The following is a 23,042-nucleotide window of genomic DNA, read 5'->3' as shown; positions in this document are numbered from 1 at the left end:
GTGTTGAGGTAATAAAAGGACATCTCTGAGCCTTTTCTTGGATTCTGAGTAATCCTGGCATTCCCAGTGGAAATGCTCTCTCATGGTATGTAGGGTTTCCCCAAAGGAGTAGTCCTCAGGCGGTGAGGCTGATGGAATTGATTCCTCAGCATCAGAATCCCCATAGGGGGGTAAAGAGTATCCTAGGTCTGAGGATGAATCAGAAGAGATGGACACCTGGTCGGATGAGTCATAGTCTGCATCCTGTCTAGGCCTTTTATCAGGAAGGGAGATGGGACCCCCTGATCAGAGTGATTAGGTGTTTGGCCATTTTGAGCATTTGTTTCTTAGGCATGGATGCCTGTCCTAGAGAATGCTGTATTTGTTTCTTTGTTTTTAAAGGAGGCTTAGACTTAGCTGAGGGTTTAATGCTTATCTGAGTAGATCTGAAGACACCCTCTGAAGCTGTGGGTTGCTCAGCTACTCCAGATCCCTCTGAAGGGTTAGTCTCGGTAGGCTGAATAACTTGTGCGTCCGAAGGCCCAGCCATCTCCACGTGGGAGTCAGAGGCGGCCTGTGGTTCTACAGAAGTGGTCGTCAGGGGCTGTGAAGGCGCCTCGCTGAAAACCGGAGAACCAGCGACTGGCCTAGAAGGGGCTTCATCGTCAGTTTTAGGCCTCGGATGCCTATCCTTGTCTTTGCGCTTTTTGTGTATTCCGGTCGCCGGAAGTACCGATGGCATTGTATAATTGAATTTTCTACCAAAATAATGTCGAGCAAAATTGAACCGACGTTTAATAGTGTGCTTGTTAAACCTAGCACAAAACCGACAACCAGTGACGTTGTGGTCTGGGCCTAGGCATGGGATACAATAGGAATGGAAATCCTTATGAGGTATTTGCTTCCCACAAGAAATACAGTTATTAACTTTTACTGACATCGGTCTGAGGCAAGAAAAAGTTTCCCCAATGGGGTACTTAGCTTTGTAGAAAAAGTACAGTTTTGTACCTACCATAAATGTAGATGTCCGAATTGGATAGCATCTGCAGTCATAACAACTGGGTTGTCCTGTCGTCAGGCAGCCCTTCAGTCGGCCGGATTCCAAAGTCCGGGTCCGGCTTCGGCTGATGTCGCACTTCACCCGACGTCATCTCTGTTGGACTTCGGGTATAAAAGCATCAGCCGACGCCATTTTCTTCAGTGTTTCTTGCCCCAGATGCCAGAAGCCCTATAGAAGGCTAAAAAATTTTTTGGATAGATGCCAATGTTTCCAAAGATAGAGGTAAACACAAAAATAAGCATGTATGTACATAAATACAAACAAATACACCATGAAAGAAATCCCCCCACTAGCTAGCTATTAGAAGGGTAAACACCCTAGGAGTACCACAGAGGGGAAGGAGGGAGGGTAATCCTGACTGCAGATGCTATCCAATTCGGACATCTACATTTATGGTAGGTACAAAACTGTACTATGTCCTTCATGGATGCATCTGCAGTCATAACAACTGGGTAGAATACCATAGCCAACTAGGGGAGGAGGATAAAAGTAAATTATGGTGTGTTTAGGATCCCTTGCAGAACAGCAGTGGCAAACCCTGCTCGGGATCTGGAATATAGAGGTAAATTATAATGCTTGGCAAATGTATGCACGGAGGTCCAAGTAGCCGCCTCAATAATGTCTTTGGTAGCCACTCCTCGTAAGAAGGCTGTGGTAGTGGCTGTTGCCCTTGTAGAATGAGGTCTTATGTTCTGTGGAATTGGCTTTCCATGGAAGGAGTAACAGAATCGTATGCAATTTCCTATCCATTTGGAGATTGTCTGCTTGGAAATAGCTTTTCCTTCCCTTCCTGTTGCATAGGCTACGAAAAGTTGGTCAGTCTTTCTGCTATTTTTGTTCTGTCCAAGTAGTAGCGTAGCTGTCTATGTACATCCAAGGTATGCAGTATTCTTTCCCCTCTGTTTTGTGGGTTGGGAAAGAAGGTAGGCAGGTGGATTGCCTGGTTTAAAGACACTCTGGATACCACCTTAGGCATAAATGTAGGATTAGTCCTCATGGACACTATCTTGGTGGAAGATTAGAAAGGGTTGCACTGCCATTAAGGCCTGTAGTTCTGAAACCCTCCTTGCTGAAGTAATTGCCAGTAGGAAAGCAGTTTTCCATGACAGGTGTTGTAGGTCTGCTGTTGCTGCTGGTTCAAAAGGTGATAGTGTCAATTTTTATAGCACAAAGTTCAAGTCCCAAGCTGGCAATGGTGGTTTCCTTGGAGGTTTTACATTCTTGATTCCTCTGAGGAACTGCCTGAGCAAAGGGTGTAAAAAAACAGGTGGATCAAAGCTGTATTCTGCTGAAATAGCTGATGCATGAATCTTGATGGAGGAGTAGGACAGGCCTGAATGAAGTAGTTCGGCCAGATACTCCAGAATGTTAGGCATATCTATGTTTGATACATCTTTTCCTCTTGCAGAACTCCAAATGACAAACCTTTTCCATTTCCCAGCATAATTCCTTCTAGTTGAAGGCCTGCGTGCTTCAAGAATAATGTCTTTAACTCTTTGTGAAAGTTCTGTATTAGCAGCTGCTATGTGATGTTCCATGCAGTCAGTTGCAGCGTTTTAGGTTTGGATGCATGGTGCTGAAGTTGTTCTGAGTTAGCATCAAAGGCATCAGGGAATTGGCCACATATTGTTCGAGACATGCTCCTCAGTAGTGGGTACCAATGCTGTCTTGGCCAGTTTGGAGCTATCAGGATTATCCTTGGACGTTCCTCCTTGATTTTTAGTAGTACTTTGTGTATCAAGGGAAGAGGTGGGAATGCATATGCTGTTAGGCCTTTCCAGCTGAAGGAGAGCGAGTCCACTTTCCATGCTAGTGGGTGGAATGTCCTTGTGCAGAATTTTTTTGAGCTGGTGATTGAGAGGTGATGCGAATAGATCTATCTGAGGCATTCCCCATTTCTTCGAGATGGTCTTGAAGATATCGGGGTGCAGCTGCCATTCGTGGGCATCCGATGTGGTCCTGCTTAACATATCTGCTAGAGAGTTTTCTTTTCCTGGCACAAATATTGCCTGTAACTGGATGTTGTAGCTGAGTGCCAGGGTCCACAGCTCCAAGGTCATTCTGCATAGGGGGTAAGAATGAGTGCCTCCCTGTTTGTTGATGTACCACATGACTGTGGTGTTGTCTGTCCTTATCATCAAGTGGTCCTCCTTGAGAAATGGTCTGAAGTTTTGGATTGCCAGTTTTACTGCCAGCATTTCTTTTAGGTTGATGTGCAGGTGAAGTTGGTCCTGTGTCCACAATCCTTATGCGCATTTGTCCAGCATATGCCCCATCCTAGGTCTGAAGCATCTGTTGTGATGGTCTGGCTTGCTTGACCCTTGCGAAAGGGCAGGCCTGGGTTTGACTGGCATGCCTGAGCCCACCATAGGAACTCCTGTTTTAAGCATGGTATTAGTGGGATTTCCGTTTCTAGGCTGTGTCTGTGTTGGGACCATAAATTCTTTAGGTACCACTGTAGTTTTCTCATATGTAGTCTGGCAAATGGAACCAAGATTATGCATGATGCCATGAAACCCAAGGCCTGCAGTACCTTTCTTGCTGTTAACTTGTTCAGTTTTGTTAGTGCCAAGAAGTAAAGAGGAGTTCTTTTTGTTCTTCTGTAGTTAGGAATGCCATTTGTCTTACTGTGTCCAATTCCGCTCCCAGGAAAGTCCTTGTCTGGGATGGTATCAGTCTTGACTTTTGTAAATTGACTGTGTATCCCAGTGCTTGAAGCAAGTAAATGACCCTTTGTAAATCTGTTGTCAGCTTGCTTTTGTTGTCTCCTTGTATCAGGCAGTCGTCCAGGTATGGATAAATTTGAATTCCTGTAGTCTGCAATGGCGATTACTGATGCCAGGCATTCTGTGAATACTCTGGGCGCAGTAGATAAGCCAAAGGGCAATGCTGAGAATTGATAGTGCTCTGATCCTGCAAGAAATCTGAGGTATCTTCTGCAGATTGGTCGAATGGGGACGTGCAGGTATGCCTCCTTGAGATCTAGAGTTACCAGCCAACACTCCTTGCCCAGCATGGGAAGAAGTTGCTGTAGGATCAGCATTTTGAATTTTGGGACAATGATGTAAGTATTCAGGGTGGACAGGTCTAGAATTGGTCTCCAACTGTTTTCCTTTCTTGGAACTAGGAATAGTCTGGAGTAGAACCCCTTTCCTTGCTCTGCTGTTGGCACTTTCTCCACAGCTCTCATGTTTGCTAACTCCATTATCTGTTGTAGAGCCTCTGTCTTTTGATTTGGAGGTAGATTTGGCATTCCTCTTTTGTCTGGTAAAGTGTGGAAGTGGAACCGGTAACCTTGATCTATGGTTCGTAAAATCCACTTGTCCTTTGTTATGTGGTGCCAGTTTTTTGAAAATAAAGTTAGCTTTCCGCCTAGAGGAGCTGCTATTTGTTCCCTGGTAGGCGGGTTTAGGATTAAGTCACTGTGGCTGTGTTGATGTAGTGGCAGGTGTGGAGTCTGTGCCTCTGTTGTTACCTTGCCACTGTCGTCCTCTGTAGGCACCTCCTCTGGATTGATTTCTGCCTCAGGAACGTCTATTCCTGCCCCTTTGAGGTCTTGTGGAGTCAGGAAAGGACCAATTTTTGGCAGGCCAGTTCCTGCTAAACCTTGGGGGTTGAACCTGCAAGAAATCTTTAACTGTCTGGACTGATTTTGCCTTTTCTTCCATTTTCTTCATAACCAGCTGGGCAGGTGTACCAAACAAACTTGTTTTATCCATAGGAGCATCTAGCAATTTAGATTTAACATGATCCGGTAAAGCTTGCTCCTTTAGCCATGCATGCCTTCTAATTACAGTGCCAGTCATGGCTGATCTAAATGAAGCCTCCAGTGCATCATAGCCACATTTTAAAGAATGGTTACTAACTTGCTGTATGTTATTTACCATTTCTAATACATATTTCTTATCAAGAGATTCATCAGTGGTTAGCTTTTTAGTTAACTGATCAAGCATAAACTCTTGGTATTGTATCATGTGAAACTGACAGTTTAAAGCTCTAGCTGAGAGAGTGGCTGAAGTGTAAACCTTTTTACCCCATCTGTCTAATGACCTTGCTTCCCTTTCTGAAGGAACAGGGTTTTTAGCTATGGTCGCGGCAACTGCCTTGGGACCCTGGGAAATAGTTTCGGGGTCTGCAAGAGGGCCTTGTAAAGGTGGTGATGAGTATCTGGCACCCTGTAAAATCTGTCTGGTTTGGCAGGGGCTGGGGGTAAAGAATCTGGAGCGGAGCAGACATCATTGAAAGCATCATCCACCACAGAGAGAACAGGAGGTATAGCTAAGGGCCTGTGCTGTGGAAGGTGCAAAAAGGTCCTAAGTCTTTTCCTGGAGTCTGAAAAATCCTGTTGCTGCCATTGGAACTGTTCTCACATGGCATGCAAGGTTTCCCCAAAGGAGAATTCTTCTGGTGGGGAAGCAGCTGGAATGGATTCTTCAGCATCAGAATCTTCAAAATTGGAGAAAGGAGCCTCTGGCTGGTCAGTTATGTCTGATTCATCAGCAGAATCATCAGAGGACACTGGCTCATGGGGCTCTGCCCTAGGTCTCTTCTCTGGGGGCTGAGAGGCCCTGTCTGGGTGAGATTGAGATCCTCTAATTAATGAAATTAAATCTTCTGCCAAAGTAAGCATTTGGGAACTGGAAGAGGGCCTGGTTGAGGGGGGTTTAACAGGCACTGTTTTAGTAGTCTTGGCTGCTTTAGCCCTGGCGAAGGCCTTAATGGACATGGCTGCTGGAGGCCTAGCAGCACCATGTGCTGGGGTGGAGACATCCAAGGGAATAGTGTCTGATAAGTCAGTGGTAAGCACCGTAGTGGGTAAAATTTCTGAGGCCGATTCAAGAGTGTTAGCAGGGACCTCAGTTGTAGAGATAGATTCAGCTGTATTTTGATCAGTTTTCTCGGTTTCGGCCGAAACCGAGACACTCGCGGTTTGCTTAACCATGGTTTCGGCCGAAACCGCGGACCGCGAGTGTCGGTCTTTCTTTGCGTTTTTGGCAGAATGCGTAGTCGGAGGATCCGACGGCATAATGTACGCAAAATCAGAACCGAAAAACTGTTCTGCAAACTCCGACCGACATCTAAGCGTTCGTCGGTTGAAAGAAGCACAGGACGAACAGGCTGCTACGTCGTGGGCTGGGCCTAAGCAAGGCAGGCAGTAAGAGTGGAAATCTTTATGAGGTATTTGTTTCCCACAGGTTAAACAATTATTAACTTTTTCTGACATCGGCTGAGGCAAGAAAAAGTCCCCAACGGGGTACTTAGCTTTAGAAGTCTTCGAAGTAGTATTCGGTAGAAGTAATCTCTGGATCCGACCGACCAGCACTTGCGAACAGCTTCTGCTTCGGGCACCACGCGGCAAGAAAGACTGAAGAAAATGGCGTCGGCTGATGCTTTTATACCCGAAGTCCAACAGAGATGACGTCGGGTGAAGTGCGACATCAGCCGAAGCCGGACCCGGACTTTGGAATCCGGCCGACTGAAGGGCTGCCTGACGACAGGACAACCCAGTTGTTATGACTGCAGATGCATCCATGAAGGACATCCTCGGTTCTGGATTCGGAATGAAAATCTCAGGAGACGGCCGACCGGTACTTGCAAACTGCTTTTGCTTCGGGCACCGCGCGGCAAGAAAGACTGAAGAAAATGGCGTCGGCTGCATCTTATATACGCCTGGCGCACTGAAGTCAGGGAGGAGGCAACAGCAACCGACGCTGGATCAAGACTTTGGAACTCAGGCCGACTGGGGAACCGCCTGACGGCAGGATAACCCAAGTGTAATGACTGCAGCAGTGTAACATGAACATCAGGACATCCACTTTCCAAGCCATGCAGTGATGCTCCCTGGTGCAGAATCTGTTGAGCTGATGGTTGGTGTGGGAGGCAGAGGTTGACCATCAGGGTGCCCCATTTCTGAGTTATTAGGGTGAAGATTCTTCTGTTGAGCTGCCACTCATGGGGGTCCAGAAGATTACTGCTTAACTGGTCTGCCAGAGAGTTGAGGGAGCCTGGTAGGAATTGTGCTAACAGGTGTAGTTGCATGGCAGAGGCTATGTGCCAAAAGGAATGGCCAGCCTGCATAGAAGGTAGAAGTGAGTCCCTCCCTGCTAGTTGATATACCACATCACAGTGGTGGTGTCTGTTTTAATCAGGAGAGCCTCTGGAGAGAGAAGGGGCTTGAAGGCTATCAAGGCGTGCTGCACAGCCAACATCTCTTTTTTACTGATGTGCAGAGGGATTTGGTGCAGGCTGGATTGGCCCTGTATGCACCTGCTGTCCAGGTGTGCACCCCAAGCACAGTCTGATGTGTCTGTGGCAAGGGTCTGGGCGGCGGGGGTACTGAGAAAGGTCAGTCCCTTGTTGTGGGAACATGTTGTTGCCCACCAAAGGAAATCGTTTCTGAGGCAAGGAATTATAGGTAGAAGAGTTCTTGACAGTGTTGACACCAAAGGCATTTTTGGTACCACTGAAGTTTCCTCATATGCAGTCTGGCATATGGAATTAGTATGCAAGATGCCATGAACCCCAGAGCTTGCAGGATCTTCCTTGCAGATAGATGGGGCTTGGTGGCTAGTTGAGAGAAGTAGGCTGACAAGAAAATTTGTTTTTCTGGTGTAAGGAATGCCATCTGGGATGCTGTGTCCAGGCTTGCTCCAAGGAAGATTATCCTTTGGGTGGGCACCTGTTTGGATTTCTCTTCGTTGATTGTGTACCCTAGGGAGATTAGTAAAGTCTTTACAAAGGCCAGGTGCTTGAACAGCTTTTCCTGGCTGTCTGCCTGAAGAAGGGAGTCGTTTAAGTACGGGTAAATCTGAATATTTTTTTGTCTGCAAAAGGCAATGGCTGGAGCCAGACATTTTGGAAACTCTGGGAGCAGTAGATAAGCCAAAGGGAGGCACAGATAACTGAAAGTATTGGGAGCCTGCCCTGAAACGGAGATATTTCCTGCATGATTCCCCAATAGGAATGTGGAGGTAGGCCTCTTTTAGATCTAGGGTGGCTAGCCAAACGTCCTTGGAGACCATGGGTAGCAGCTGCTGGAGGGTAAGCATTTTGAATTTTGGGATCACCAGGAAGGTGTTTAAAATGGATATATTGAGGATGGGGCACCAGGTCCCCTCTTTTCTGGGTACCAGAAAAAGTGGGGAGTAGAAACCTTTGCCTATCTGTTCTGCAGGAATGTGCTCTACTGCCCTCATAGAGAGCAGGGAAAGGATTTGCTTTTGAGCCTCTGCCCACTGGTGTGGGGGTACATCTGGGAACCCTTTTGTGGTTGGAAGGGTGTGGAAGGAAAATTTGTATCCCTGAGACACTATGTTCAGAACCCAGTGGTCGTTGGTAAGGGTGGCCCAGGTGCTTGTGTGAAAGGAGAGTTTTCCTCCTAGAGGTAAGTGAAGGTAGGCAGAGGGAGGGGGTGGGGAGGTGAGTCATTGAGAGTTCTTACCATAAGGGTGTGGCTTAGAACTCCCTGGGTTTGAAGTGGAGGTAGTCCACTGCTTAGATCTCTGCATTCCCTGTGGCTACTGTCTGGGGGGTCTGGTTCCCTGGGGCCTAGAATGGGGTGGTTTACTGGGTGCAGGAAAGGACCAATGTTTGGTGGGACAATGCCTGCTGAACCTAGGTGGCTGTACCTGCAAGAAATCCTTAACTGTTTGCATAGATTTTGCTTTTTCTTCCATCTTTTTTAACACCTCTTCTGCCTTAGTGCCAGATAAGTAATCTTTGTGCAAAGGGGCATCTGGCAATTTAGATTTGACATGGTCTGGCAGGGGCTGTTCCTTAAGCCATGCATGCCTTCTAATGACAGATATGGTGACTGCTGCCTGGCAGGAAGCTTCTAGGGTGTCAAAGCCACAGAGCAAGGTGTGTTTAGTTACTTGACTTGCAGAATGCATTAACTTTTGTAATTCTTTAGATTCTGCACAAGCAGGAAAGGAAGACATGTTTTGTTTAAGGAGTTCCAGGGTATGTTGCTGAAATTTCAGCATATGGAACTGACAACTTAGTGCCCTGATAGCAAGAGTAGCTGAGGTGTATACTTTTTTACCCCATCTATCCAGTGCTCGAGAATCCCTATCTGAGGGGGTGGGATTCTTAGCAGAGGTTGCTTTAATCCCTTAATGTCCTAGAGAAATGATCTCAGGGTCAGCAGTAGGATTTTTAAACATAAATTTGTGAGAGTCAGGGTCTCTGTAGTACCTGTCTGGTTTGCTGGGAGCAGGGGGGAGGGTATCAGGAGTCAAGCTAGATTCCATGAAAACATCCTCCACAAAATCCAGGACTGAGGGGATGGCCAAGGGTCTGTGCTGTGGAAGATCTTGGAATTCCCAGAGTCTCTTTTTTGACTCAGGGTAGTCTTAACTCTCCCACTGGAAATGCTCCCTTAAGGTATGCAGGGTTTCCCCAAAGGAGAAATCTTCTGGTGGAGAGGCTGAAGGAATGGAATCCTCTCCATCTGAATCCTCATAAGTAGAGAAGGGTTGCATATCTTCATATTCAGATGCATTAGATTCATCTCACTCTTGTTCAGAGAGAACTACAGGGGACAGATCTCATTTCCTTTTCTATGGGGTAGCTTGGCTTCCCTGGATCAACATGATAACTTCTTCTGCCATTTTAAGCATTTGAGACTGAGGCAAGGAAGCAGGCGCCTGGGAGTGGGTCAGTTTCCTGGGTGTGGTTCATACCCTGGGCCTTAGAAACTTGGTAGTTTTTGAAAGAATGTTAGTCGCGAAAGAAGACGTCAGTTTGTGTTGAACATCGGTAGTGCGAAGGACTTCCTCGGAAGTCAGTGCCTGCTTAGCGGCTGTGGACCCGTCCAAGGTAGAGTCAACCGCAGGATCTTTAGTCAAAGAAGAGTTTTGTGGCATACCGGACTCCGAAAGGGTCTCGGTAGCGGCCTGCAAATCCACAGAAGCAGGCATCAGGGACTGCAAAAGCACCTCACTAAGGACCGGAGAATGGACGACTAACTTAACAGAAGCATCGTCAGTAGGTTTGGACCTGTGCAGTCTGTCTCTGTCTTTATCTTTATGTTTTTTCAGAAGATCTGCTGTCGGATGACTTACTGAAGCAATATCTGAATTAGAGGACTGTAAGCGAAAATATCTGGCCACAATAAGGGCCTGAAGACGTACAGTTCTGGCATTGAACAAAGCACAGAAGCGACAATGGGAGAAGTCGTGGTCTGGGCCTAAACAAGTGATGCAGTAAGAATGGAAATCTCGGTGTGGTATTTGCTTTCCACAGGCGAGACAATTATTAACTTTTTCTGACATCGGTTAGTGCAGGAAAATAGGATCCCCAATGGGGTACTTAGCGTTAGAAGACTTAAACTTCAATTCGGAAGACAAAAACTCAGGTAGCGGCTGACTAGCACTCGTGCGAACTGCTTCTGCTTTGGGCTCTATGGCAAGAAAGACTAATGTAAGGGCGTCGGCTGCCTTACTTCATACTACTGATGACCTGACGTCAGTCCTGAAGCGACAGCAACTGACACAGAAATACTTAATCTCTGGTATTCGGGCTGGCTGAGGGCTACCCTGGCAGAGATAACCCAAATGTGATGATGCCAACAGTGAAACACGAAGAACATCAATAGTTATTAGATCTTTTGGAGGTGTGAGACTCAAAACTTTAATCTGCATTAGTGCCAGAAAGTACAGTTGTGTACACTTAAATGTTGATGTTCGAGTGTATTCACTGTTGCAGTCATCACACTTGGGTTATCCGCCTGCAGGTAGCCCTCAGTCAGCCCAAATACCAGAGACTTAGTATTTCTGCATCAGTTGCCGTCGCTCCAGGACTGACGTCAGGTTGTCACGGGTATAAAAACAGGCAGCTGATGCCATTACAGGAGCCCCCCAAATAGGGAGCTAAGTTATGGTGGGGAAAACACCACCAGTAAAAAGTAAATACCAATACCCTTGCGAGGGGTGAGCAATAGACATAGAGAGGCGAGAGAGAGAGACAAGGGGGCTGGAGGGAGGGAAACTAGGACTGCAACAGTGAATACACTCGAACATCTACATTTATGGTAAGTGTACACAACTGTACTATGTTCTTCGTGTTTCACTGTTGCAGTCATCACACTTGGGTAGATTCCCAAAGCTGAAGAAGGGTGGATGCAGTCAAGAAGAGTTGGGGCTGGCTAGTATGCCTTGAAGGACTGCTGTTGCAAAACCAGCCCTGGATTTGGAAAATATAGGCAGATGGTAATGCATGGTGAAGGTGTGTACAGAACTCCAGGTAGCAGCTTCCAGGATGCCCCTGGTAGGGACTCCCCTGAGGAATGCTGTAGAGGTAGAAGATGCCCTAGTGGAATGTGTTCTGACCCCCTGAGGGGTTGGTTTCCTATGGTGCTTGTAGCAGAAATGGATGCAGTGTGCTATCCATTTGGAAATTGCTTGTTCTGAAATGGCCTTGTCCTCTGCCCCTGGTGCAAAGCTGACTAGAAACTGGTCAGATTTCCTGTAGGGCTTGGTCCTATCAAGGTAGAATCTGAGCTGTCTGTGCATGTCCAAGGAGTGCAGGATCCTTTCCCCTTTACTTTGAGGATTAGGGAAGAAAGCTGTTAAATGGAAAGATTGGTTGAGAGCCACACTGGACACCACTTTAGGCATAAATGAAGGGTTAGTCCCGAGGGAAACCCTGTCAGCATGGAAAATAATGAAGGGTTCCATAGCCATAAGTGCTTGCAGCTCAGACACTCTTCTAGCTGAAGTGATGGCCAGAAGCAAGGCTGTTTTCCAAGAGCGGAATTTTAACTCTGCTGATGCTCCAGGCTCAAAGAGGGAAGCGTGAGCTTTTCCAGTACAAAGTTAAGGTCCCAAGCAGGGGTGGGTGCTCTCCTTGGTGGCCTTAAGTTGTTTCCCCTCTCAGGAACTGTTTGATAAGAGAGTGAGAGAAGAGAGGTGGCTCAGTGCTGTAATAAGCCGAAATGGCAGAGGCATGGATCTTAATGGAGGATAAGGATAGGCCCCTGCGGAATAGATCTGCTAAGTAATCCAGGATTAGAGGCAGGGGAAGGCAGAGTTGTGTCCTCTCCTTTAGACTGAATCCAGGAGCAGTACCTTTTCCACTTATCAGCATAGGATTTCCTTGTACTGGGTCGTCTGGCTTCAAGAATGACATCCAGCACCTGCTTGCTTAGGCTGGTTACTGAAGGAGAATTCAAGGAATAAGCCAGGCTGCAAGATTTAGGGTTTCCAGTTGCGGATGCAAGATCTGTCCCCCTTGCTGAGAGAGCAGGGTTGGGTTCTGGTGTAGGTGCTGGTGACAGGCTGCAGAGGAGTGGGTACCAGTGCTGGCGTGGCCAGTCCGGGGCAATCAGAATTGTCCTTGGTCTGTCCTGTTCGATCTTGAGCAATACTCTTGAGAAAAGGGGCAAAGGGGGGAAGGCATAGATTGAGAGATTTACCCACTGGAAGGTAGGGAATCCACTTTCCAGGCCCAGCTGTGAGGTGTCCTGGTGCAGAATTTGCTGAAATGGTGATTGCAGGGGGAGGCAAAGAGATCCACCTCTGGGGTCCCCCATTTCTGAATCAGAAGGTTGAAGGTACTGGGCTCTAATTGCCACTCATGTGGGTCTAGGAAATATCTGCTTAAGTCGTCTGCCAGTGAGTTTTGTTTGCCTGGCAGGAATTGAGCTTGCAGATGGACTTGCATGTCCAAGGCCGTGTTCCACAGGGCCATGGCTAGCCTGCAGGGTGGGTAAGAGTAGGTTCCCCCCTCCTTGTTCATGCACCACGTAACTGTGGTGTTGTCTGTTTTTATTAGCAGGTGTCCTGGTGAAAGTAGGGATCTGAAAGCAGTCAGAGCATGCTGCACAGCTAGCATCTCTTTTTGGTTGATGGCAGACGAATTTGACTTGCGCTACAGTGGCCCCGAATGCACTTGTTGTCCATGTGTGCCCCCCAGGCATAGTCTGATGCATCTCTGGTTAGGGTTTGCGTGGCATGGGGTTGAGTAAAGGGCAGTCCCTTGTTGTGGTTGCATGCTGCTTCCCACCAAAGAAACTCTGTCCTCAGACAGGGTATGATAGGAAAGACGGTTTCCAGGTCCTGAGAATGCTGGCACCAAAGACTTTTTAAGTACCACTGAAGTTTCCTCATATGCAGTTTGGCATATGGAATTAGTAGGATGCATGAAGCCATGAACCCTAGGGCTTGCAGGATTTTCCTTGCGGATAGCTGGGTTCTGGTGGCCATTTGAGTAAAATAGTCTGTCAGATAGGCTTGTTTTTCTGGAGCGACGAATGCCATTTGCGATGCTGTGTCCAAGCTTGCTCCCAGGAATACAATCTTTTGACTGGGGACTAGTTTTGATTTCTTTTCATTGCTGGTGTACCCCAGGGAGGCAAGACTTTTTTTTTTTTTTTTTTTTACAAATGTCAGGTGCTGCAACAGCATTTCCTGTCTGCCTGAATCAGGCAGTCGTCCAAGTATGGGTAAATTTGAATATTTCTCTGTCTGCAGTAAGCAATGGCTGGAGCCAGGCATTTTGTGAATACTCTGGGATCAGTGGATAAGCCAAAGGGAAGTGCAGAGAACTGATAATGCATAGATCCTGCCCTGAAGCGTAGATATTTCCTGCATGACTCTCTTATAAGGATGTGCAGATAGGCTTCTTTTAAGTCTAGGGTGACTAACCAAGCATCTTTGGCTAGCATAGGTAGAAGCTGCTGCAGGGTGAGCATTTTGAATTTTGGTACCACTAGGAAGGTGTTGAGAATTGAAAGATCTAGGATTGGAGGCCAAGTGCCCGCTTTTCTGGGTACCAGGAAATGGCTGGAACAGAATCCTTGACCTATCTGTACTGCAGGAACAGGTTGAATTGCCCTTATAGAAAGCAGGGATTGAACTTGGTTTTGTGCCTCTGCCCACAGGTTTGGAGGAAAGTCTGGGAACCCTTTTGGGATTGGCAGTGAGTGGAAGTAAAATTTGTACCCCTGGGATACAATGTTGAGGACCCATCTGTCTTTGGTGATGGAAATCCAGTTTTCTGCATGAAGGGCAAGTTTTCCTCCTAGGGGCACAAGCAGTTGGGCAGAAGTGGGGAGTGGAGTTGAGAAGTTATTGGGAATTCTTTCCATAAGGGGGTGGGGCTTAGCACTCCCTGCTTTAGAGGTGGAGGCACTCCATTGCTTAAATCTCTGCATACACTGAAACTGTTGTCCTGGGGGTCTGTTTCCCCTGGGTCTAGTTTGAGATGGCCTTGAGGGGGCTGGAAAGGACCAATGTTTCGATGGGCAATGCCTACTTAATCTAGGTGGCTGTACTTGCAAGAATTCTTTGACTGTCTGCATAGAATTAGGGTTTTCTTCTATCTTTTTATGAACCTCTTCTGCCTTGGTGCCAAACAGATTGTCCTTGTTCAAAGGAGTGTCTAATAACATTGATTTGAGATGGTTTGGCAAGATCTGCTCCTTAAGCCAAACATGCCTTCTCAGTACAGAACCAGTGACTGCTGCCCTGCAAGATGCTTCTAGGGCGTCAAAGCCACACTGCAATGTATGCTTGCTGACTTGGCTTGCAAAATGCATACGCTCTTGCAATTATTTATTTTCTGCATTCTGTAAAGGTAGCTATTTTTTGTTTAGTAAGCTCCATAATATGTTGTTGGTACTTCAGCATGTGAAACTGACAATTCAAACCCCTAATGGCGAGAGTTGCAGAGGTATATACTTTCTTACCCCATCTGTCCAAAGCTCTGGAATCCCTGTCTGAAGGGGTGGGATTCTTAGCTGTAGTTGCTTTGATACATTTAGGCATATGTTGTGGCAAGTCTAGAAATTCTGAGTCTCTTTTTGGACTGAGGATAGTCTTGGCGTTCCCAATGGAAATGCTCTCAGAGTATGTAAGGTTTCACCAAAATAAAAATCCTCTGGTGGAGAGGCAGAGGGAATGGATTCCACTGCATCTGAATCCTCATAAGCAAAGAAGGGCATGTCTTCATAATCAGAACTCTCAGAGTCGTTGGACTCTTGGTCTGTTGAAGCTGCCTGGGACTGATCTCTTTTTCTCTTAGCAGGGGAAGGCTGACTTCCCCTAATCAGCATAATAAGGTCTTCTGCCATTCTAAGCATTTGATGTTGTGGCAAGGGAGCAGGTGCATGCACTTTGGTCATCAGTTTTCTAGGCATAGTGCGTACTTTTGGCCTTAGAAACTCAGTAGTTTTAGACAGAACTGAAGTCGTTGGTTTGTGTCGAACATCAGTAGTGCGAAGAACTTCCTCAGAAGCTGGTGCCTGTTCAGCGGCTCTGGACCCATCCAAGGTAGAGAGATCCGCAGGTTCCATAGTCGAAGAAGAGTCTTGCGACATACCAGACTCTGAAAGGGTCTCGGTAGAGGCCTGTGAATCCAATGAAGGCATCAGGGGCTGCGAAAGCACCTCACTGAGTACTGGCGAACTGGCGACTAGCTTAACAGAAGCGCCGTCAGCAGCACTGGACCTGTCGGTCTGCCTCTGTCTTTTTCCTTATGTTTTTTCAGAATATCAGAAGTCGGATGGCTTACCAAAGCCATTTCGGAATATGGAGATCGAGAACAAAAGTATTTAGCAACAAAAAGGGACCGATGACGAATGGTTTGGGCACTAAACAGGGCACAAAACCAACAGCAAGGTACGTCGTGGTCTGGGCCTAAACAGGTGACGCAGTAAGAATGAAAATCTCGGTGTGGTATTTGCTTTCCACAGGCAAGACAACTGTTAACTTTTTCTGACATCAGTTAGAGCAAGAAAAAAAGGATCCCCAACGGGGTACTTAGCTTTAAAAGACTTCAGGATGATTCAATTCGTAAACGAAAACTCAAGTAGCTGCCGACCGGCACTCATGCAAACTGCTTCTGCTCCGGGCTCCTTGGCAAGAAAGACTGATGTAATGGTGTTGGCTGCCTGTTTTCATACCCCTGAAGACCTGACGTCAGTCCTGGAGCGACAGCAACTGATGCAGAAATACTAAGTCTCTGGTATTCGGGCCGACTAAGGGCTACCTGCAGGCAGATAACCCAAGTGTGATGACTGCAACAATGAAACACGATCATCATCTGGATGACACCATCCATTACACTAATATCAGCGAGTGAAGATTCGGGAGATCTAAAATTAGATTTAGGGAACGTACCCCTCTTTTGTTTGCCCTTCCTCTGAGTTCATCTAGTCTGAGTACTATTAGCAAAGCACATCTTAATGATGCATTTTTGAACAATAGATAATCGTCTGCGCTGAGTTTGTTTTTGCATTCTGATGTGGATTTATCAAGACAGGATCCACATCTGTGAGCATTATTTTGGATTTTACTTGTGTAGGGAGATCCACAGGAAGCAAGACTATCCTCATTAACATTGTTGGTAGTAGGAGAGTCTAATAGAAACTCCATACATTTGACTTTGAACTGGGCACCTTGATTTGAATGGAAGGCTCTTGCTCTGAAAATGATGGTGGAGTCTTCATGGACAAGTGTCAGAGGAAGACTACAGCTAACCCTGTGCGAGAACTGGAGAGACAGGGTGGATATTAGTGGCACAGCCTGCTGGCATCACGCAATAAACCACTGGCTGTTTTAACTTTTACAGGGTTTCCTGAGCCACCAAATTAACAGAGTACACTGGTGCCAGGTGCACTGCCAGCAAATGTGTCAGTCTCTGCTGTGGAATGACTAGACTTTTGAGGTGGAGTTTAGCATAATGGTTAAGGTGGTTACTTTATAGACACAAAGTATAGGGTTTGATTCTCAACTTTAAGAAGCTTGACTGAGCGTAAAAACACTCCCCCTGGTGGTCTTTATCCTCATAATCATTTATGAAACTATGACTAGTTGAGAGGTGCATTGAAGTTCCAGAACTGTAAATATTCCAAATGACACTAGGGATAAAATGGCATTGGCAGATGCCAGGATGGTGAGGAAGTCTGGCATAAGGAATAGTCCATGTGCACTGATCACCTCAGTAGTAAATCACAACATGAATTGGTGGCAGGCCAGTCAATGTCGGGTACCTTGGCTCCACAGGGATGCTATTTTCTTCATTACCACTGGAGGAACAGGTCTCAGCTCTGGCATTTTAACGATGACCAATAACAAGGCTAGTTTGAGCAAGTTTATCAGTGTAGGGTGAAACTGTTCCACCATTCCTGGGCTTCAGCACTTGGAAGGAAGGCAAGCTGCTTGCATTTTATTATCTAAGTCACATGTGGCCCCAGCTAGTTGCTTGTAATTCAGCTTTGGTATGACTGCAACCCTGGGAAAGTAATCCTCTGCGCAGGCTCTGGCTGGGGGACTAGAAGTGAAGAGTTCACCAGCAATGTAATGGTCTCTGCAATGTCTCTTAATACTTAGACCTGCTTCTGCACACTTGTAGGCTGGGACTAAACTGACAATAAGATTCCTTTCACATTATGAGATTTTGAGCTTGGCTTCTTACTCACAGACATTGTCAGTGGAGATAACACAGAAGTCCATGATTCTTTGGATTATATTGGTGCTTATGCCTTCTTGACTACTAATTTGAGGCTTTCAAAGGTGTTACAAGAAGAGGAGACCTTGGCAGGCAGGAAAGTCCTGCTACACTCTTTGCTTTTTTATCACAGTAAAAAAGACAATCTGGCACAGATGGCAATGTGCATCAGAATACACAGTTAACTTTTTTTCCTCCATTTCCTAGCAGCCCAACAGATGAGGAACTCAGAAAGATAAGAATTTCTCCAAGGCAAATAATGTAGTGACAGTGTCTGCCACAGGTATTACTCAGTTTAAGCACAACCTAGACCAGTGGATGTGGAACAGGACATTTACACCAGGCCTGGCACCCATGTCCCTTATAAGCAGAGGTAGCTTAAAATGCGTGGCCCTCAATGTCCTATTTGGAAACAGGACAGCATTATTTCTTCAGGAAAACTTGGCTAGGCTTAGAAAGGCCCTCTGGGTCATAAGCCTAGTAAGAACCAATGAATCTATGTGCCTGGCACAAGGGCAATAAAGAGCAGCTTTGAATTTATGCAGTCAGGGAGAGAATGTTAGGTCTGTACACTGATCACAAGGTGAAATCTGTCCAAAAAAGTACATAAAAAATGCATGAAAGGACAAACAGCAAAAGTAATTTCCTGTTGTCATCATTACAAAAGACAATGCTCAGAAGCAAAACTTTTGAAACAAAAAATAACATTTATAGACTAACTGCTGAGGAACAACTGCACAAACAAATCTGATGCTAGGCAATGAAAGAATGCATAACCTGGGAGGACAAATACATCATTGGAGCAGGAAAGAGGAACAACTGTCTGGGGACTCTTCAGATGTCACACAGTCCTAGAGTCTAGGGCAGAGTCCTTACAGGTTAGAGGAGATGGACCTCATCTTATCAGACCTACAGTTACTGCCCTGAATTACATAAAGCTATGTCGCAACAATGCCACTATACCATCAACATTACTACCACAGATGTGTATATGTAGTCTATCATAACACAGAAATAGACTACTGAGAAAAGGTCTGAACAAGGAAATTAATTATATGAAGGCATCTTGCACAGAAGTAGATATAATTATGTATACATTTTCCCTTTACAACCAAAATTACTTGATCTAAAACTCAAAGCTGAATCTAATCCAAACTGTGTACCAGAAAACATACTGCAGACTGAAATAAAATACTTTCTTACATTTGAATTAAGATTGCAGGCATAAAAAACTTCAGTTCCAATTAAGTCTAATGATTTTAGGCACTTGTCAGTATCTGGACAACATAACATCTGCTAAGAAAACATTAAAATAAATCAAAATTAACAAATGGAAAAGTAATATCTTGCTTCAATCCGATACACAGATAATGCATAATATAGATGAATGACAGAGTCCTTTGAATATTTTGCTTAAGCACACCAACAGGGCATATGACAAACATGAAACTAGTGGTGTTTGATGTAACCAAGATACTTAATGTTTTTTTTCTAGTATGGTACTGCCAATTCAAGCATTTCATGCAGCTGTTTTCACTTTCATACATAGCATGTAAATAGGATATACGAGACATAACTTTGACTCTGAAGACACAGCTCTCCATATAACCTTGGAACAGAAAACTAGTGGTCAGTAGTCAAATATAACGTGTCAACCGGTAAGAGAAAGACATTTCCTAAATAATTTTAACTTTACCACTGTCTAATCTATCCTTTGGCAGACTAACCTGGCATTTTCATCATACAGCTACAGCATAAGGCATTTTGTATGCTGAATCATGTAGAGAAAAAAAAATTGAACTACAAGATTGAAATGTAGAGGCTACAGACTGACATCAGATACACAGTCTAGCTAGTTCTCGTTCTTTGTGTTGAATAACAGTGTTTCTGGCTCTGTGGCTTCCAGTCCAAGCTATCACTTTTTTAAATGCTGCTTGCTTTGTTTTTTTTTTTCTAAATCGGAAAGCAATATGCTGATGGGCTGAAGAAATCAAAGATCAAACTACACAGTATGGCAAGTACAGTTTTAGAAATTAAAGTTGCTTTTATGTTTTTAGGACTTATTTTTCATAGTAAACAAGTTTAACGTCCCAACTATCCCAGAACACAGTCTGGTTAACTGACTTATTCAGAGACGTACAACAAGCTAATGGAAGCTGAGAGACTCGAACCTTGGACTACAAGTAGCAGCCTGTTAACCTCATAGTCATGATCTTCTGTGTTGCCAAACTCCTAGCAGAAACTGTATACTGACACAAATGAAGGTCAAAAGATGCAGAGAGCTGCAATATAACAAATGGAAGGTACATGTCACTACTTTCAGCTTACCTTAGCATTCTCTTCTGTGGTAAAACACACTGGAAGAAAAAGCCCTGGAGAAAGCCAACACTCAAGGACTCTGTTCATGGTAGTGCCTACCAAATTAGATTTTCTCAGCTGCAATTCAGTGTGCAACTGATGTTGCCTGCTCAAAGTACAGACCAGCTGCTGGGAAAAAATACCAATTGGTTCTGCAAAATATATACACAGCAAATAATCCAAGACACAAATAAGACATACATTGACATTAACTAGCAAAAAAAAAAAAAAGGTTATAAACCAAGATTATTTTTCACGTTATAAAGTTAATAGGTTTCATCAAAACATACTTACTAGCAACCTGGAAGCGATCAGGTAAGTCAGCTGCAAGCTTCTCCATTGCAACATCTGCTATTGGGCCAAAAAGCACTACCGGTCTACGGAAACCAGCTACAAGGGGGGAAATGTATATGGCAGACATTAGGAAAATTCTGATCACTATCAAACAAGAAAGTCAATTCTATATAATGATTACCTGCAACTGTCATATGATTTACTTTTGTTAATCAAAGAGTTGTTACTAATCTCACTGATACAGTTTGCTACAACAGATGTTAATTTTTGTATCACTAACACCCAATCCTGTGCCGAGTCTGAAAAATTAAGTGTTCATACTATGGGATATGACTAATGTGTTTTGCAATTAACGTAACATTTTAACACTTCAATAACAGAGTGATTTATTTTGTACGTCATTTTGGGGAAATGGGGATTATAAGACAAATAGCCAAATTAAGACCAAAGGTCCCTAAGCAAGATGACAGGTTTGGGGGGAGGTAGAAACAGGTCATCCCTCATCAAGACACAATGTGCTATCACTGTTTTGATTTAAACACAGGTTAGAAAATACAGAGGTAATATAACAAAGTCACAGATTACAAATGTGACAGTTTCTCACCACTAAGGATTGATTACTTATTTAGAAATGCACTGGTTAAGCATGTGCTCTCTTCTCCATTCAATGGTGTCACATCTGGGGGAAGGATTAGTCTGAATGGGGTAAATATATTTTCTTGCATTTAGTAACGTGTACAGTAAATGCAAATAAGCAATACTAAGAAAAAAATGGTAGTCTGTTATTAAAGCTTGAGTGAATATCTTAACAATACAGAGATAGGCATACAATGCTAAGATATCAGACAAGGAAACTACATTGCATCAAAACTTAGCATAACAGTACATACTGGAGTACTCACTGCTGTAGAATTGCTTACACATGGGAAGTACCCTGCCAAGGATATTGTATGCCCATACAGTACACAAAAGTTTTGGCACCTTCGTCTTTTGCTGTTCTTTTAACGCATGACCAAAGAAAAGAATGCAAAATGGCACACAAAGAGAGATACAGCCAGGAAAATCCTCATGACTTTCTTGCCCCAGAGTAGAAAAAAGGAGGGGAAACTTACATGAATTCCACCTCAGTCAGAAGGAAGAAAAAAATATAGAAAAAGGGGGAAAGGAGGGAGGGTGTCATTACTGCAACAGTGATGTACACAGGCATCTACTGTTATGTTAAGTCCTTACACAACTCTACTATGTCCTTCATTGATCACTGTTACAGTAGTGAATACATGTGGGAAAATTCGCAAAGTTTTTTTTGAGTCTCTGGGAGGAAGATAGAGTAGTGGAACTGGAATACAGAATCCTTTGGAGAACAGATTTGGCAAAACCAGTTCTGGTCCTGAAGAAGGCATCAATTTTACACTGCTTAAAGGTGCGAAAGGAAGTCCAGGTAGCTTCTCCTAAAATGGATCTTGTGTCCAGAACTTTGAAAAAGGCTCCTGCTGCTCTGGCGAAAGGGGCTTTAACCTGGCCTGGAAGGGATTTCCCATGGAAAGAATAGCAAAAGGAAATAGCCAAGGAACTAAACATGGTTTGTTTCAGGGCACAATGACCCAACTTCTTATCCTGAAAGGAAACAGTGGATCAGATTTTCCGATAGTTTTATTTTTTTGAAGAGAACATCTGTCTTGTGTTGCCTACAGATGTCTTATGAATGCAAAATTATTTCTCATTTGTTTTAAATATTGGATAAGAAAGTAGGCAAGTTGATAAGAGTGAGTAAGTGATATTTCAATGATAACATTAATCAGAAAGTGAGGGTTAGCCCTAAGGGATACCATACACTTGTGCAGAATGAGAAAAGGTGGAGAAAACCAAAGGCTTGTAACTCCAACTCTTTTTGCTGAAATAAAGGCTATAAGCAAAACAGTTGTCTAGGTACAAAACTTTACAAAGAAAGAGAAAGTAGGCTCAAAAGGAGAGAGTGTCAAACTTCTCCAATACATTGCACAAATCTCAAGTCAGATGAATACATTTTCTTAGTTGCCTGTTTGGAAGGACACTTTTCAAAATCTGTTTGATGTCAAATTGTGCAGAAAGAAGTGGATCCAAAAGGTAAGCAGGTGGAGTTGACAAATATGTCTTAACAGAAGAATATGCCAGTCCTGATTTGAGCAGCTCACACAAATATGAGAGAATAGTAGGAATACCAATATAAAAAAATTACTCTCCTTTCTTGCAGCAGTTTTTCTAGTCTCCTGTTGTACCTCCAAGCATGTTCTCGTAAAAAAGGTGTCTGAATGGTATCAGAATCCTATCACCCAAACTGCCAGGTTTAGGGTTTGCAAATCTGGGTGAATGAGAGTATCCTTCTGTTGTGTGAACACATCCATCTTGTGGAGTAACTTGTGGTGACTGCCCTTGGCCAGGTGGAAATGAAGGGAGAACCAATTTTGTCTGGGCCAATAGGGAATCACCAATATCTTTGCAATGTCCTTTATGACTTTGAGCAGGACCTTCAGCATAAGAGGAATGGGAGGAAAAACATAGAGAAACTTCCTTTTATACCAGATCAACATGGTGTTTGGTTTTCAAGCCACTGGACATGGTGCTATTCCGAGTGCCTGTTTAGAGAGAATGCAAATTTAATCTATTTGGGGAGTTGTCAACTGCTGGACAATCTGCAGGAAGACAGTACAGTTGTGTACACTTACCATAAATGTAGATGTTCGAGTGTATTTACTGTTGCAGTCATCACATTTGGGGTTATCAGCTGCATGCTTTATACCCGACTACCTGATGTCATGGAAGATGAGACAGCAACCGATGCAGGACCCAAGACTTTGATAATCAGGCCGACTGAGGGCTACTGCAAGCAGATAACCCCAAATGTGATGACTGCAACAGTGAA

The 23,042-nt window shown here is 44.6% G+C and overlaps 1 protein-coding gene across 3 annotated transcripts in view; it reads right to left on the bottom strand.

Moving 5' to 3' along the window:
- The window catches only part of TJP2 (tight junction protein 2), a 2,224,967-nt gene that overhangs the window by 433,594 nt on the left and 1,768,331 nt on the right, over positions 1-23,042 (bottom strand). For all 3 annotated transcript variants that reach the window (XM_044064349.1, XM_044064348.1, XM_044064350.1), the window contains one exon: positions 20,144-20,239. In XM_044064349.1, coding sequence (XP_043920284.1) covers positions 20,144-20,239 — 96 coding nt within the window. The remainder of the gene's footprint in view (positions 1-20,143; positions 20,240-23,042) is intronic.

Source organism: Protopterus annectens, chromosome 2.part2 (assembly GCF_019279795.1).
Source record: "Protopterus annectens isolate FY-2018-M chromosome 2.part2, PAN1.0, whole genome shotgun sequence".
In the NCBI taxonomy this organism is placed as follows: Eukaryota; Metazoa; Chordata; order Ceratodontiformes; family Protopteridae; genus Protopterus; species Protopterus annectens.
The sequence above is the reverse complement of the archived record's forward strand: the minus strand, read 5'-3'. Positions and strand labels throughout refer to the sequence as shown.